This window comes from Amaranthus tricolor, chromosome 11 (genome assembly GCF_026212465.1).
Source record: "Amaranthus tricolor cultivar Red isolate AtriRed21 chromosome 11, ASM2621246v1, whole genome shotgun sequence".
Taxonomy (NCBI): Eukaryota; Viridiplantae; Streptophyta; class Magnoliopsida; order Caryophyllales; family Amaranthaceae; genus Amaranthus; species Amaranthus tricolor.
Window position 1 is genome coordinate 24,767,276 of NC_080057.1, and position 17,865 is coordinate 24,785,140.

A 17,865-nucleotide genomic window follows, 5' to 3' on the forward strand; every position below is an offset into this window, starting at 1 on the left:
AAAACCTTTTCGATGCCTATATTTCAATCACATTAAACTAACAAATGTTTACAATATGATCACGATAAGGTTGGACTATATTTCAATCGCATTAAACTAACAAATGTTTCAGAAGCTATTTTTGCCTCACTTAAGTCCTTCATGCCAGTGAATTTTCAATATCTACTCCAAATCTTGTTTCTTCACCTAAGCTGAGCCTAAGATGATCTTCCGATAACTTGCCTATCGGCTTGCACACATACAAGTCTGAAGGTGACAACACAGACCCAAGAATTGTGGAAGACTGGCTTACGATTGTCGTCATATGATGTACTCTTTTCCATTTGATCCAAATATATGAGCCTTTTCAGGTCAAATGGTGTAGAATCTATGTGACGGAGTATTAATTTTAAGACGACTTAGTAATATTTCCACACAAGATAGTAATTTTCCACTTTCATATTCCAATTCATTGGCAAAAAGAATCAAGCAAGGCTGGTAAGGATGCATCACTTGCCAAACTGTAACATACTACTATGTCTCCTTGAATTTGCTATATTTTCTTCTATGAAAATGATTGCATTTTGCACCACTTTTTTGTATTCCTATTCTCACATTTTTGTACTGCTCTCCCAACAATTAAACTATTCAGTAGAAAGAGAGAATATGCAATAACATTGGCTATTAAGCAAAATAATCGAAAACTCGAGTAGGTCTTAAATCAAAAGTGGCTACGGACCTCTAAATCCATGCCTCTTGAGAAGTAATACCTCACCTCAATCATGCTCCTTCAAGCACGACGAGTTTCATTTATCAAGCTTCAGTTCCCGAGACCATAGTGAAATTCTTTGATTGGTATAATTGTTGCCTGAGGAAGACTGCGTACAAAAGTTCATTCCACGTATCAGGAACACCAGGCAAGCACCAGTGACTACAATCTTGTCGATGAAGCGGAGCCGGTATAGGCCCGACATAGTAAAGTGATGAATGGCCATCTCTTCTTTGCAATGTCATGTAGGTGACATTCAACAAGGTCACTTTACTAGCATGAGTTTTGTTTGCATGATCAGACAAAGCATCATTCAAAAGATTGTAATGATCCCAATATTGAGGCATGTAAGGAGTCTCCAAGTCCGGTGTCGTTTCCGGACATCTCCCACCAGTCTTCCAGTCACCTCCACTGCACAATCGACTATTGTCTTTAGCAATCTTTTATAGCGTTGAAACTTTTAATAGCTTTTTAACAAAAAAATTTATATTTTTGAGTTTGCTACATCTAAATCTACTGGACACTTTGAAAAAAAAAACTATTAGGGTAGATTTTAGAGGTAGTTATATGTACATATTAGGTAAAAAGAAGGAAATGTTACATATAAATAACACCAATTGATGCGTAAAAAACTAAGAAATGTGCTAAAAGATTGCATACAATCCTAAGGTGAGCAGTGAGCACAAAGAAAAACCCTACATTTTTTAGAATTTGGTCTCAATCTTAGATAAAATGACTTGCAAAGTTTATTATTTTCCAAGTGAATCTAGCTTACAAATGGGAACTAATAGCTATGTTTTCAATCAGTTATGATTGAGGCGTTCAACACACATTCCATTGAACATTAACTCGACTATGTAATCAAAACTTTGACACGACATCAAAATAGATTCGCAATTATGTAACAATAAATATGTACACAAGACTCGATTTCGAATCGACCCGAAACATCTGACCAGAAATCGATCCGATGACCCAAATGACCACCTTTAGTTATGGCATATGAATTGAATAAGAACAAAGTGTTACATATTTATCAAATCCCTCTCAAATGTTGCTCAAAAAGAATAAAATCGAAAAATCATAAGTTGTCCTAGTGGTTGAAGACTTTGCCGATTCTTCAACCACTCTTATCAACAATAAAAAAGTCCTATTCAGTCATACCAACGATAAAAAAACGAAAAGAAAAAATCGGAAAAAATTAGATCAAACCTGAAATGCACGGGAGCATAAGACCGAAAGAAGACACTTGTCTTGTTTGTATTTACTTGAGTATCAATCCAATTGAGTAGAGTCTCTATTGACCGTTTGAAAGCAGTATCAACAGTCATATTCATCTTTAATACACCTCCTTCTTCAAAGTAGCAACCACTGAAGAGTTGTGAAGTCTAAAGTCAAGAAAAAAGTAATAATGATTTCTTCGATAATATTGTTCTTCGTTACTTTTTAATAACTACACTTATCTCGAAATCTTTTTTATAAAAAAAGAAGTGTAACATAAAGGATTTTCAGTTCAAAACGACCAAAATATTAAATATAGGTCGCGACTGAACACAAAATCACCTGCATTGATTAGCAAATTTTGTTCGGTGATCCTTATCACGACTGAAAGTCTGAAACCATATTTTTGCACTATTCATCAAATCAACAATATACCATTACTCCAATACCAAGTGACTTCTGTCAAGACGATATTTAAACTCGACTTAATCAAATACTCCTACAAAAATTGACTCATCTAGTCTTGTACGAGATCGTCTCAACATGAGACAAACCTATACAATCAGCCCATTTTTCCAATAAATCACTTTAGGATTATAAATAATCGATTTAAGAATATACGTGCATATTGGATCAGTCCAATAGTCTGATCGAGAGACCATCTCATTCAACAATTTGTCTTATTTTAGGGAAACAAGGATAAGTACTTACCTCCTAATAGTCTTATCATTAGTCCACCAATGACCAGCATTAAAAACCAGCACATCAGCATCTTTCCATTTTCTAGAGCTCCAATCTAGTTGATCTACTTTCAGAGAGTACCTCACATTAGGTGGAGAACCATAAGGAGGTCTATTTTGCACTACTAAAAATGGAGATCTGTAGTATTCAATAGTGCAATTATATTCTATAAATAGAAACACCAAAGATCCCATATGCTTTGTTATTGGGTTCCCATTTACTTCATATATTGAGGTCTTATTAGACACTGCTGATGAAAGCATACACATAAAGGATTCCCATTGATTTCTACCAATTGAATCTCCAACAAATACAACCCTCTTGTTCCTAAGCTTTTCTAACATCACCTTTGCATCAAATCTGCTCAAACAACAAAAAAAATTATATTTAGTAGCCGATTCAATATTTTAATTATAGGGTTGTTAGAGCATATAATATGTTTTGGGGCCTCAACCATCGGCTTAAACTTTTGGTTGAGTTGATTCCTTGACATGTATTAGAAGCCAGTGAAACAAGAGGTTACGAGTTTGAATCTCAATCGCCCTCATATAAAGTGAAATATTCAGCGTCAGGTATGAGGAAGGCATGTGTGGCATCTACACTTCAAGCCCAAAAGACTCTCGTGTTAGGGGGCGTGTTAGAGTACATAACGTATTTTGGAGCCTCAACCATCAATTTAAACTTTTGGTTGAATTGATTTCTTAACATATTTACTTAAGATATTTAGTATTTTTTTTAGTTTTATTAAAAAATTCAACATAAATTATGGTGGGATCTAGTCACTCCCAAACCCCTTATCACCCCGTCATTGAGTAGATTGTCTATGACATATTTCACTTAAGATATTCAATATTTTTTGTAGTTTTGATTTAAGAAATTCAATGTAATTTATAAATTATGGTGGGACCCAGGTACTTCCAAACCCCTTAGTGCTCCGCCATTGGGTAGATAGTCAATCACATATAAAATACTCTTTTGTCCTATTGAAATAACATTATTTGACTCTAAAAACTCTACATAATAATAAGTCAAATGAAATAATTTCAGTAGAACAGAGGGAGTATAATAGCAAGAAACTTTAGTTAATGATAATAAAAAAATAACATAATTTATAGCTATCCTGAACAACATTCAGTTCGAAAAAGGGTGAAAACGGAATGAAAAAAAGCTTAAATGGACTCGATATCGATTAAATACAACAAGATACATTATGAGTAAAAATATCAACCCTAATGATCTCTTGTACATTTAACTATTTAAAGGTATATATTTGGGATATAAAAGAAATGTATTTTGGTTATAATATTTGGATTGTACAAGAAAAAACCTAAACAAGACCAAAAAATGTGGAATATAAACAGCGTAATTTTCTTTAAAATTATTTTTAGGAAAAATTATCAAAAATAATCTAACATTTTCATGATTTTTCTACAGTAATCTCAACTATTGATTAACTATGAATAATCCCAACTTTATGGGGTATTTGCCTAGGGTAAACTTAAGTACCCGGATGACCTGCTATAGTAGGTAATTTACCAAAAAAGTAAACTTAAAATTAATATAAAGTTAGAGAAAAAATTTAAAAATTTACGTAAAAATTTCTAATAGCATTTTAATATTTTTTTAATAATTTTTTTGACATTTATTTTGATTTATCTTTTTTTTAAAAAAAATTAAAACTTACTATAGCAGGTCATCAGGTTACTCGAGTTTGCTCTAGGCAAATACCCCATAAAGTTAAAATTATTCATGGTTAATCAATAGATAGAATTATTATAGAAAAATCATTAAAATGTTATATTATTTTAGGTAATTTTTTCTTATTTTTATTCAACTTCCAATATTAAGGAATGGGAAGCACATAGAAGAATACAGACTAAAGCATATTCTTAATCCTATTATATCCTCCAATGAGTTGACTTGCTAAACTCAAATAGAGGCGGGGCAAAGATTTCTGAAGTCCTATTTATTTTTACAACTTTAATTAAAATGAGGCACTTTATAAATAACTGAAAAAATAAAGCTTAACTTAGAAAATTCTTAATTCAAAATGAATTGTTAAATTACATTCTAAAATTATTTAAAGTACAAAAGTTTTGAACAATGTGAAAAGGAAAAAAATGAGAAGATGAATGATTATTTTGGGAAAGTATGAAAAATAAAATATAATAAAAAGAAATCTGAAATGGGAATAAATGCAATTGCCAAAAATACTTGGTTTGGTGAATGTGCAGATAGAAACAGGAATCAGGAAGAACAATGACAAAACACAATATTCAATTATCTAATGCCATTATCTGCCCTCCCACTCTTTTAAGGTGGGATACACAACCTTACCTTATTAACCACAACAAAAAATAAATATTGGAAAATTATTTGTGGTGATTCTGAATTTTTTTTGGCTTTTTCACGAATATTTTTTCAAATTTGTGTAGTGATTTTGAGTTTTCAACTTTTCCATGTGATAGACAAAATGTTAAGTTTTTGGTTGAATTAAGTACTTATATCGACTGGATTTTGAAAAATGTGGTTAATTAGGGTGATTAAGACGTTTGTTTTTCTAAAAAATGTCATTACGTTGGGTAAAAAATAGCGTAAATTTGACAAAAAAACATTCCGTGGAAAAGTTGAAATGTCAAAGTCACCACGTAGATTAAAAAAATATTTGTCTACCACGTGAAAAAACTGAAAATTCAGAATTACCACATTGAAATTCCCAAGAATATTAATATACAAAAAAAAAAAGTGTGATTATTAACAAAAATTAGACCATAAATTGCATGATTAATGTTTGAGATAGGGAAGATTTGGCGACTGCAGGATCGAATAACGGCAAGTACTCCCTCACTACCATGAATTCCAACAAAATAAAAATGACACAAGTATTAAAAATATATCACAAATTCTTACTTGAGACTTCTCTTTACAAAAAACGTCTCAAGTTTAGGCCAACTCAATTTTTAAATTTTAAAAAAATAATAAAAATTTTTTTCTTTTTTTTTTTCCTGACAAAACTACTCATTTTCCTCTCTCAAACTCTATTTGTAGTTTTCAATCTCCATCTTCCTCTCTCAAACTTCATTGTTGTTTATTCTCTGTTTATCTTTAACATTTGCAAAATCTGATATATTTATACTTCATCATTTTCGTTTTTAAAGCTTTTATTTTCCTTTTTTTTTTTGGGTTGACTATGTTATATTATATATTAGTTGGATTTACAATTTTCTGATTTTTTATAAAATTAAGCTTTATCAATAGTGTAAATAGTGATGTTGAAGAAGACAACAATGTCTACTGTTTTGGGGAAATTAATAAAAGCAATTATGGTTATAACATAATATATTTATAATTATAACATATTATATTTGGGGTTATAACCATAATATATCTGGAGTTATAACACAATATAGTTGGGGTTATAAAAAAATATATAATTGCGGTTATAACGTAATAGATTTGCGTTTATAATAGTATATATTTGTGATATAATACTACATACTTTAATAATACAAGCAAATATTTTATGTTATAAAACCTCAAATATATTTAGTTTTAATTCCAAATATATTGAGTTATAACCCCAAATATATTATGTTATAACCACAAATATATTATGTTATAACTCTAAATATATTATGTTATAATCCCAAATATATTATTTTAACCCCAAATCATAAAAATTAGTCATAATTGTCATCTTCAACATCAATGTTTTTCACAATTGATGAACTTTAATTTTTTTTTTTAAAAAAATATGTTTTATTACTAAATGAATGTTTTATTTTGCTTGGGAATAGACATTTAATCCAAAAAATTTTCATCTTCCAAAAAGGTTGAAGTTTTCTACACTTTTTTTTTAAAAAAAAAACAACAGTTTTTTTAAAATAGTTTTCTTTTTTTAAAATTAAGACATTTATTAAAGAAGGAAAGTGGATTAGACTTTTGAGAGCTGTCTTTAAAAAATACAATCTATTAAGAGAGAGCCTGAAAATATATTGAAATGTGTGAATAACATTGAAAAATGGAGTTATTGAAATGTTAGAGGGACGGATAAAGATAAATACTAAAATAGTGTTGCAAATTCACGTATACAAGAAATAATATGACAAATTCAACATTTTAGTATCCAATGCCATCAAAGCGGCTTCATTTGTGCGGGTTTTGAGGTTAAAAATACAACATTTCATTATACAATATCATTAAGTGGCTTCAATAAAGCCGTAAATTAGGTGTTCAGACAAGTTTTGAATATGATATTATAGATCAAGTGAATTTCATCTCATATACGTAAATATTTTGTCATGCTAGATTTTGATTAATTAAGTTAATTTTAAACTATTTTACCCTCCAACTTGGGGGTATTTTCAGATCAAATATATGCAATTTTACTATAAAGTAGTATAACACTGAAAAATAAATAATATCAGAGCCTTAATGAGTCAATTAATACAACACCGAACAATAGATAATGTCTGAGCCTTAATGAGTCATATTATAAAGAAAAATTAGAGAAATAAGAAAAAAAAAAAAAAAAAAAAAGAACCTGGGCAAATTGCATTTGTTGGGTTGCCATCTCCATTTGGTATAAAAATTATCAGGTCTACCATTTTCAGAACATCTAAAACCTCCATCAATAAAAGAACAATTTTTTGAATTATAAAGAGGGTAAGTATCATCCCATACCCATTTTCCATCAAAATAATCACAATTTTCTGAAAAATTTAAGTACCCAATACTATTATTTTGCCCTGAATCAACCCCAACCCAGAAATTTACACCAGATGATGATCCGACTCCATTATCAAAGAAGAAAAATGAACAAAAAAGACACAAACTTAGAATAAAAAAAGTAAGTATTGTGATTGAAAGTTCAAGTGGGTTTAACCGATTGAATTTCTTGAAGAAATCAAGTTGATTCATCATGATTGTTAGTTAAATTAGTTGGTTAGGTTTAGATTTTGAAATGGTATGATTTTACCCAAATGGGTAGTTTTTATTTGAATATGATATGCAAAAAAAGTTGAAAATCAAGGTGATTTTGATGAAGAAAATGTAAAAAAAAAAAAAAAAAAGATGAAAAATGGACTTAAATTTAAAAAATGGTACTTTAGATGGATGATATGCAAATAAAGTTGAAAAATTAGGCAATTTCAATGAAGCAATAATGAAAATTTGGACTAAAACCTTAAAATAATACGGTTTAATTGTTAGTTTTAAATTTTAATGATGATAAGCAAATAAAGTTGAAAAATAAGGCAAATTTGATATAGAAAAGTAAAAAAAATGAAGTATGGACTAAACCCAAGAATAATAAGGTTTAATTATTATACTTGTAATAATGATATTTGCAATTAATGTTGAAAAACAAGGCAATTTTAATGAATAAAAGTGAAAAAAAAACCCAAATAAGGTAATGAAATTTGGAGTAAAACACACAAATAATATGGTTTAATTGTTAATTTTTATGATGATATGCAATTAATGTTGAAAAATAAGGTAAATATAATGAATAAAAGTGAAAAAAAAAACAAAAAACAAATAAGGTAATGAAATTTGAACTAAAACCCAAAAAATTTTTGTTTAATTGTTAGTTTGGATGATTGTGGAGAAGAGAGGGGAAATGGGGAATGCATTGAAAAGAATAATTGGTCATGTATGAGTATTTGACAAGTAATTAAATATAAGAATAATGAATTAATTAATGCATAAAATAATTGAATTAGGAAAGAAGTAGTAGTGGTATTAGTGTAGTGTAGACGGTGAGATAAACATGTGGACAGCTTGTGATGAATTTCATAATTTATGAGCATCTTAATCATTTGCTTCATCTTACCAAAAATTTGAGTAAACAATATTAAATATGTCAAAGTAATCGTTGGTTACGTCTACTATCTTATACGGTAATTAATAAAAATATAATTATGGGTATGTATTGATTAAAAGATTTTTAACATTTTTGCAATCCTCTACTAAATTAATCGATCAATAAAATAAAATTGATACAGTCACATGTAACCAATAAATAAAAACATCCAAAACGAATCAGCGAAAGTATAAGTTTACAAATTATGAGAAACTTTAATGTAATTTATTTCTACAAGTTATAAAGAATTTGTAATTCTTAAAATTATAAGTAACTTGGTTCACCAAATAAAGTTAAGCTTAATTAAAGAAATTGATTAATTCTGTTTATGATAAGAGAAGGTCTCTAATATACATTTGGGATTGGTTAAAGGAGAATCACGTTGTACAGTCCCTTTTGCAATCATTGATTGTTTAATCTTGGAGAGCGAGACATGCATTAGACTTGGGACAAATATATAATGGTTTTAAGGGAGCATTAAGGACCATGAGACACGTTGCACAAAATCGAGATCCAATCAGAGGTTGTCAGCACAACTATGCTCGAACGAGCATAAGGTTCCATAGGTTTTTGCCTTGTTTTTGCCTTTGTGCTGATGTTTTACCTATTTGTAATTGCGATGTCTTGATTTTCCTATAAATACACTAATTCTAGGTCATTTATTTATAAATTAAGAGTTTTATTTTCCTTCAAGTTTGTAGTTTGTCCTTTAAACACAATATTAATACTATTCTAGCTATATATATGATGGATGTAGCCTTAATTTGGTGAACCACCTTAACTTTTGTGTTCTTTTATCTTTGTCCATTTTGTCATTTCATATACTTGCATATTTTGGTTTTTATATTCATATGCACCTTAGACACACACTTCAACCTCAAGTCGTGATCTTTGGTGTCTGTTAGTAATTAAACTTAACACTGATGTAATTTTTGATTTATTTTAACCTCATTAAATCATTAGTGACTAATTTCTCTATCTTAATAAAACTACATATATTTCTATTGAGATTACTATTTGCATCGTTTTCTCTTTTGAGTGATTCTTGTACAAGATCATCTCACAGTAAAACATATTTATATAAGGAGATTAAATTCAATTTTTTTTTAAAAAAATATATATATTTTTAGCAAAGCCGATCTCAAATTTAATTGTTACAACTCTCACTTTTGTAGTTAAAATAAATAATCACTTTAAGTTTTAAAAAAGTCACATTTCAACACTTGTTGTATAAACACTCACTTTGTAGTTAAAATAATCATTTTAATGTGGTACAACTTTTTATTTTAGTCTAATAAATAAAATTATTCACTTTCATCATCTCATCCAATCATTTCTTATACCAACTCATATTTTTAATTTAAAATTCATTTTAGAGTCAATTTAAGTCGGTTCGATTTCAAGATTAGATGAATATCGGATAGTCTTATTCGATTTTCAATATCAGATAAAATCGGATAGTCGGGTGTGAAGACCTCTCTAGCAGCGTGACAAAATGGGCTGACCCGTGCAGCTCTATCAAAAAGTTTAAAATCCCGCTCTATAGCTCACCAACTTCAATTCCATTTCTCGTTCTCACTCGAGTCTTAAACCCTAGATTTTCGTTCTGGAACAAGAACAAGATGAAGCTCGTTAGGTTTGATTTATTTCCAATTATTTCTTAAGCATTTGTGATCATCGTAATTTGCAATTCCAGTTCGTTAATCGTTGGCATTTGATGAAAATTGAACAGGTTTTTGATGAAATTGAACAACGAAACGGTGTCCATTGAGCTCAAGAATGGCACTGTTGTCCATGGAACTATCACAGGTTTCCCTCTTTTTTCGTTCTATCTTTCTCCTCCTATGAGTAATCATTTTCAATTCAACTTGCATTTTTGTTTCTGTCTCAAAGCCTTCTTTAGGGTTTTTGTTTGGTTTTTTGGGCTGCTTCCCAATTTTCATAATTTATGCGTCGGAGATTTTCAAATGAGGGGTTATTGCTATTTGTTTGGCATTTGAAGTAATAGTGTATAGTTGAGTTTTTTAAATAATTTGGGTAATGCTATGTTTGGATGATAGGAAATGGAGGGAAAGGAAGCGGAGGGGAATGCAGGGATTGGTTTTTTGTTTCATTCAGATATCAATAGGAGAGGAGAGGGAAATGTAAGGAGGAAATAGAAGGGGAGAACTGATAGCCTTTTTGTGCAAAACAAGTACCTCATGATAACTCTTGAGCATGTACACGTTTTCCTTAGCCAAATATTCCATACGAAAAATTGTACACACAACCACACATCTTGCTTTTATTCACATTATTGTGAGATCTTGACGTCCATGTGGGTCATGACATGCTAAGGGGCATGGAAAGGATTTAAGATTGATGTATGTAACTATGCACCGATTTGCAAGTATTTGATCTTGGTAGCGGGGAGATGAGGATGAAGACAACTGGAAATATGTGACACCTTTGAACTATTGCATTGTTAACATGTGAGTAGGTGACAAAGAGTAAGGCATTGTTATTATCTTTGTTGATGTTGGAGAACATGATAAGTTGCTAGAAAGTTCTCCATTTTGATCCTAGAATGAAGGGGAAAGGTGTTACTTGTTTTTTCATCATCATATTGTTGTGTTGTTCCACATTTCAACTTTTAAAGTGTTAAAAAATTTCTCGAGTCCTATATGTTTGCAGTAATGCTAGATGAAATAGCAATACGTATTCATGAAGAAGTTTCATGGGGCAAGCCGTTGCTAAATGCTAATAACATCATATTAGTCGATGAAACTAATGATGAGATCATCTCTAAGTTAGGGATGTGGAGGAAGGCACCAAAATCAAATTGATTTAAACTAAGTTAAAATAGGACAAAGCATATGAAAATTCGTTTTGACACAAAGAATCATAGCAGATTTGTTGTAATATTATATACAAAGGTGATGTATCTAAATGAGTGTTAAACATATGATTTCGGTGGCTCAAATCAAGAGTATTGACTCAAATATTATTGTATGATTGAAGGCTTTCAATCGTAGAAATTCAAAAATTTGTGTGAAATATTGGAACTTTTAGGATTTAGAAAATAAAGAGATATGTTGAAGATGACCTAGATAGCAGGAGTGGAACGACTTGTAAAATTGAGTATTCCATTATTTGTCTTGTATGATTTGCGTCCATTTTAGATCTTCTATTCATAATCATAGTATCACTTCTGAGTGTTATTCCTTGGTAGTTGGAACAATCTTGAACATTTCCTTTGTTCTTGTAAATGGGTATTAGAATATTTCTCCATCTTGTTCTCTATCTCGTTGAAATAATCGGTTAGCCAAGTTACTCCGATTGGTCTTAGGCATCTTCATACAGCAATAGGTATACCGTATACCATCTGATTCCGCTACTTTATTTAGTTTCATTTTCTCTAAAGCACCTTTAACCTATGATTTCTCGATTCTTTGCATAAATTTGATGGTTGTCTCATACAACATTTTCTTGTTCTCCATAATATAATTTGTCAAAATATTCTCTTTATCGATTCTTAATGTTTTCATTTTAACTAGCAAGTTATTATCTTTGTCCTTAATACACATTAGAGCATGTTTAGTAGGGCTACAAAATTTAAGGAGACAAATATTTGTTTCCTTAGAAATAGTTGATGCGTACTACAGAGAGAGAGAGTGATAAGTTAAGGTGAAAAGGAGGATAGAGAAGGAGAGTGAAAATATTTTCATCTCTTTCATAAGAGAGAAAGCGGTGGTGGAACCCACTTTTTTCTCCTCCGGAGAAGAGAAAGGAGAGTGAAAATATGAGATATCTATAAAAATAAAAGGACATGTTAACTTCAATGGGTACACTACGCCATTTTGAACATAAGGCATCATGAGTATCACAACTTCCTCTAAGTTAGTTGACCCTTTTTTTTTTTTTTTTTTCTTTTCTGTTTCTCCACTCTTGAGAGGTAAATGACTTTGTACATTTTCTTATTGTTATCGGTGGAAATGTTCATAAAGGCATCTCGTCAAATTTGTATGTGCTTAAGAAAATGCATCTTTTTTAAAAGACTTGAAGCACTGCAATTGGAACGATCAATCTTTTTCAAAAGTATGCTTCTGTCATTCATTAATTGTCTGGGGTAAGGATGAAGGATTGAAGGGTTATGGTAGCTGAGTGAGAACCAATATGGAATATTGTTAATTTGTTACACTCACACAGACGGAAATGGCCCATATTTGGAAAAGATTCATAGTAGAGAATGAACAATGCAAGTCTGGGTAAGTTTTGAAGTATTTTAGATTGGTTTGACTTTTCAATTCTGAAATCTGTTTGTGGCTTGCAAACTGAAATACTGAATTAACCTACAGTTAAATTACAAAAATAGGATAAAATCAATACTACAAATTTCTGATATTAGCTCAGTAATTATATATTTATAGTGAAACTGTGAAAGTACAGAATGATAAGGCTCCCTGAATCAGTCTAAATATGTTAGCTAAATAGAGCTCGCTTTAAATTATAGGAAGTGAAAGAAGGGAGCTTTAAATGAAGAGACAAAGTCCTACAAAACTCCTCTAGCTGCTGCCAGCTTTGAAGAATTTTAGAACCAGCATATATCTCTTCATTATTGATGATCTAGTTGAGTTGGATGGTCACACTTGCCCTTAGTTGTTCATGAACCTGAAGGGCTTCATGGCTTGTTTTAACTAAAAATAATGCATAATTTTTCACTTTGTTTCACTCTGCTGCAGGTCTTATTTTGTGCATTTTATGATTAAATTCAATGTTATACAAAATGAAATTCGATTCGATATGAGAAACAAAACAAAAATCAGTATCTAGTGTATAGGAAACTTAGGAAACAAAACTTGATCCAATAAATACTAAGATAGGGCCATAGTATTGTCCAAATACATTGACTATCGGAACAGAGATTGATAACATCTTAGAGCACATTCTTCGTTGTCAATACTACTTTTGAAGTTTCAAATTGCGCTAGCGTACTGTTCCGGTACAAATGGTTTGAAATGCAGTACGGGATAATGTTTCACGCTTCAATGATTAAATTGCCAGATAGTGCATTTGACTATTTTAAAAGGCCACTTTCTGAACTTACCAATAAACTCAAAATCGCTTCAAGATGATTCATATTGACCAAATTAGGCCATGGATTGGGCATATCAATTATAGAACTATGCCAAAACCTTAATCTCAATCGAACATATTAGAGGAGCAAAAATCAGTGTTTCGAAAAATGTGACTGTCATGATCTCAGTGTTGCGTGGAAAAATTATTCCAATGTGTTCAAGTTTTACAGAGTCCAAAACTCTTTTGTCAAAAGAGTGCCCAACCAACATAAAGTTTGGAAGTTATCGCATGAAAAGATATTACAAGTTACTCTCTGTAGTCTGTAGCAAGGGAAATTTCAAGGATAAAGAAGTTTGGAGAAAGATAGGGAGGATTTTGAGGGGGTTCTCTGTGTAAACTGTTGTGTAACTTAAACATTAAAGTCAAAGCAGATACTGCTCTCCCATTTATTTTAGTTTCCCTGCTCTGTACTGTTTATCTTTCTTTGTGCAAATAACTTTTTCCCTTCTTATGAGATACATACGGCTCTGCATTTATTTGTATTATGGTCCTCAAATTACATGTGTTACATCTTTCTAGAAGGTGTCAACAGAACTGCAAATTGTTAATAGCCTAAGTTATCGGTGTCTTAATGTTGAAACATGCTTCTTATAGTTTCCATGTTTTTGTTCGTGATTTACCTCCTTGAAAGGCTTGAATTACATGTCATGTCTGTCGTATCATATTTCTTCATTCATTGCTGACTCTTGTTCTCAACGGCTGACCTGTAGGTGTTGATATAAGCATGAATACACATTTGAAAACTGTTAAACTCACACCTAAGGGGAAAAATCCAATAACTATGGATCACTTGAGTGTTCGTGGAAACAACATCAGATATTACATTCTTCCTGACAGCTTGAACCTTGAAACTTTACTTGTGGAGGAGACACCAAGAATCAAGCCTAAAAAGGCAACTGCTGGTATGGCCTTCTTTTCTAAGCATAGTGCAAAAATAAGGCTGCATTTTATTGTATCAGCCAAATTGTTAAGATTTTCAAGTTTATCGAATCGGTATTATCCACATTGTGGTGGTGTAAAAAACTCTTTTTAGGCCATTTCAAACAATATTCCATGGTTTCGGCGATAATTTGGCGGTAGGATTCGTACCGTTTTCGTTTCCGCAATAACGATTGTTACCGCATTTTCGCACCATGTTTCTGAGGGGGTGTAGGTTTTGTTTATACTATGAATTTTGTGTATTGGCTGAACTGGAGAAAGAAAATTGTTTATGTTTTGTTGTATTGACATATCTTTCTCTTTGCCCTTAACACAGGGAAACCTGTGGGACGCGGACGTGGTCGCGGTCGTGGACGTGGGCGTGGCCGGGGTCGTTAGTCTTGTAAAATGCTGGTCAGACATATGTTCTGTCCTTGTAAACAGATCTTATGTGTGCGGAAATATTTATCTGTGGGAGGTGTAGATGCAGATTACGCGTATGTCTTTATTTGCCGTGCTGGGCCGCTGGCTGAGCTTTCAATTGTAACTCAACTTAGTAAACACTAGCTAGTTGTAGAAATGAGCTCCTTACGCTTCATTGTCATGGTATTTATTAATTTTTGGGTGCAAAAGAGCCACAAAAGACAACGTCTAGATGTGATTGGTTTTCATCTCTTCGTTATCACCTTTACGAGACTTCATCAACTGAACTAGCCGACATGTATGTCCATTGTTATAATATTTTTATTATTTACTATTTAGTGTTATGCTAAGCTTTGTTTTTCAATAAGGTGTGTTGAGTGGTTAATCTCCCACCTTCCACATTTTCCTTCTAATAAGTAAAAAGGTGGAAGTTTTTGTTTTTATTAAAAGATACTCTTGTGAGAAACTGTTTTTCAATTAAATGATTTTAAACAAGGAGTTTATATTCTCATAATGTATATTAAATGAGTTGTTTAACTCATATATGAGGTGTGTCTTATGCTCAGACCACATCATACGATAATTATTATTTGATTAATATTATGATTATGATATGATGAAATGCTAAACAAACACATTTTTAGGCGCAAGTTCAGAGATTTGCTAAGATCATGTACACGTTATGAACACTTCAAAGAGTTGAACTAAAGCTAGATCTATGTAATTAATGTCCAAAACTCCAAAGTCAACCTGAAAAGTTGAAACTTGAATGTACATAAAATATGGATGAATTATTGGTGATTAGGTTCGGGCTTGGGCTCGGGTTTAGAACTCTTTATATACATATGGCCATGAGTTTGTTATTATCTATTAAGTACCATATAAAATGGCTCAAATTCTTTTCCTTGTTACCCTATTTGTAACTTTAGCTCCAATTTATGAAGCTAAATCATTTAAAGCACTAGTTGCTCCTATACGCCAACTCAATCCTTCCACTTTTGTGTACACTATCACTCTAAACCAAAAGGAGAAACTTGTGATAGATCTCGAGTCACCATACTCATGGCACCATTGTTCGAAATCATCCCCTCATGTTTCTTGCAATGTTAAGCAATGTTATATTGCACGCAAGAACCAACCTCCTTGCCTTTTGCAATCGCCTAAAACTTCTTGCATTACTTCGCCATCAAACCTAATTAGTAATTCATCTGCGTCATCATACCTATCTTACACTAATGTTTCAATAGCTTACACTGATGGCCATGTTCCCTTTGCAAAAGCAAACTACAAGCTCTTCTTGTCGTGTGCCCCTAAGTCTCTTCTTAATTCTCGTCCTATAGGCTCATCCGGATTTGCTAGTTTTTCCAGTAGTTCACTTTCTCTTGTAAAACAATTTTCTAATTCAAAAGTGCCCAAAAAGTTTGCGATGTGTCTTGGGGAGCAAGGGGTAGCCTTCTTTGGGGAAGGTCCCTTCTATTTGTTACCTCCTCCCGGAAGGGACATCACTCGGTTATTGAGTTCTACTCCACTTATAACCCATCCAAGCGATAGTTTGGGTTACTATATCGGGCTAAAGGGCATCTCAATAAATGGAGAAGCAATCAAATCGCTCAGAAGCATGCTTCCCTTCGTCAAACTAGTGAAACTTAGCACCATCACACCTTACACTACACTTAGGAGTGACTTGTATAGGGCGGTCATTCGACAATTTTCCAAGGCTACTCGAGGGATTCCTCGAGTTCCAAACGTTGCGCCTTTTGGTCTATGCTTGAATACAAGCAACTTGGGATCAACTCGAGTTGGGTTGCCTGTCCCACAAATTGATTTGCAACTAATCGAAGGAGGTAATTGGACGATTTTTGGAGCGAATTCGATGCTACAAGTATCAAACGATGCGCATTGCCTAGCATTTGTGAATGGCGGGAAGAGAGCTGAACAAGCAGTTGTAATAGGAACATATCAAATGCAACACAATTTCTTATTGTTTGATTTGGTTAGGTTCGAGCTAGGATTTAGTTCCTTGTTGTTTTTCTTCCAAACTACATGTAATAACTTTAACTTCACTTCTGGAGTATAAGTTTTGTACTCTTCCGATTAAACTTTCACGTCTAGGTAGGATTTAGGGGTTGGATGTACGAAATATTACTACCCTTTATAATAAGAAAGAGGTTGTTTGAATATTTCCGATTGATTCTTTAGTGCAAACCTAAGTATGAGTCACTTTACTGTAGTCTCGTATAATCCAAAATCAAAAACTATAAATTTTTGGTTTCATCAAGAATGAACATAATACATCCTCCGTTGCTTAAAGTTGTTCACATTTGCCATTTTGGGTAGTTCTATTTGTTGTTCACATAAATAATCTTTTTACTTATATTACAAAATTTTGGACATAATAACCTTATCCATTCTTATTTTAATATTTTAATAATGCTTATAGTCTCCTCACATTTTCCACTAACTTTCTTTTAATATTTTTTTATTGCTTATGATCCCCACATGTTTCAACTAACTTTATTAAAACTTTTCTTTAAAAGTAGACTTAGTAGTGGTGTTTATATTTTGTCCATTAACATTATTTTATATATTTTTAATGCTTATGGTTTTCACTTTTCCTCCATTAATGTTTATTATTTAATAATATAATATATCCATTATCTAAAAAATTATATTTTTCTTAATTCTCGTAAACATTCCTTATCAAACTTTATATCGTACCCTTATTCAATAAAACGGAGAAAGTGTCATTTTCAAATCAAAAAATTATATCGTATCCTTTATAAATTTCCTTAAAAAAGGCGATAACCACGGCATAATTCAATATATTTGCATA

The 17,865-nt window shown here is 31.6% G+C and overlaps 3 protein-coding genes across 3 annotated transcripts; 2 read left to right on the forward strand and 1 right to left on the reverse strand.

Annotated features, from left to right (window-relative positions):
- Window positions 1-22: 22 nt before the first annotated feature.
- Window positions 23-8,357, reverse strand: LOC130827693 (protein trichome birefringence-like 10). Its single transcript, XM_057693509.1, has 4 exons — window positions 7,254-8,357; window positions 2,681-3,070; window positions 1,961-2,119; window positions 23-1,159 (listed from the first exon to the last, which is right to left on the reverse strand). Exons 1-4 carry the CDS (start codon window positions 7,631-7,633, stop codon window positions 793-795), a joined length of 1,296 nt encoding a protein of 431 aa, XP_057549492.1. The 5' UTR covers window positions 7,634-8,357; the 3' UTR covers window positions 23-792.
- Window positions 8,358-10,054: 1,697 nt separating this feature from the next.
- LOC130827694 (small nuclear ribonucleoprotein SmD1a) lies at window positions 10,055-15,366 on the forward strand. The gene is made up of 4 exons (XM_057693510.1): window positions 10,055-10,209; window positions 10,306-10,382; window positions 14,402-14,593; window positions 14,947-15,366. Exons 1-4 carry the CDS (start codon window positions 10,196-10,198, stop codon window positions 15,006-15,008), a joined length of 345 nt encoding a protein of 114 aa, XP_057549493.1. The 5' UTR covers window positions 10,055-10,195; the 3' UTR covers window positions 15,009-15,366.
- Window positions 15,367-15,918: 552 nt separating this feature from the next.
- On the forward strand, window positions 15,919-17,341 carry LOC130827695 (chitinase CLP-like). Its single transcript, XM_057693511.1, has one exon. It carries the CDS (start codon window positions 15,919-15,921, stop codon window positions 17,107-17,109), a length of 1,191 nt encoding a protein of 396 aa, XP_057549494.1. The 3' UTR covers window positions 17,110-17,341.
- The last annotated feature ends 524 nt before the right edge of the window (window positions 17,342-17,865 follow it).

What these genes read in the sequence shown, in the direction of transcription:
- LOC130827693 (XM_057693509.1), bottom strand. Translation starts at nt 7,633, where the DNA reads ATGATGAATCAACTTGATTTCTTCAAGAAATTCAATCGGTTAAACCCA. An exon ending in AACAAATGCAATTTGCCCAG is followed by an intron (nt 3,071 to 7,253) that starts GTTCTTTTTTTT and finishes TTGTTTGAGCAG; the next exon opens with ATTTGATGCAAAGGTGATGT. An exon ending in AATGATAAGACTATTAGGAG is followed by an intron (nt 2,120 to 2,680) that starts GTAAGTACTTAT and finishes ACAACTCTTCAG; the next exon opens with TGGTTGCTACTTTGAAGAAG.
- LOC130827694 (XM_057693510.1), top strand. An exon ending in TGTCCATGGAACTATCACAG is followed by an intron (nt 10,383 to 14,401) that starts GTTTCCCTCTTT and finishes GCTGACCTGTAG; the next exon opens with GTGTTGATATAAGCATGAAT. An exon ending in GCCTAAAAAGGCAACTGCTG is followed by an intron (nt 14,594 to 14,946) that starts GTATGGCCTTCT and finishes CCCTTAACACAG; the next exon opens with GGAAACCTGTGGGACGCGGA.
- LOC130827695 (XM_057693511.1), top strand. Translation starts at nt 15,919, where the DNA reads ATGGCTCAAATTCTTTTCCTTGTTACCCTATTTGTAACTTTAGCTCCA.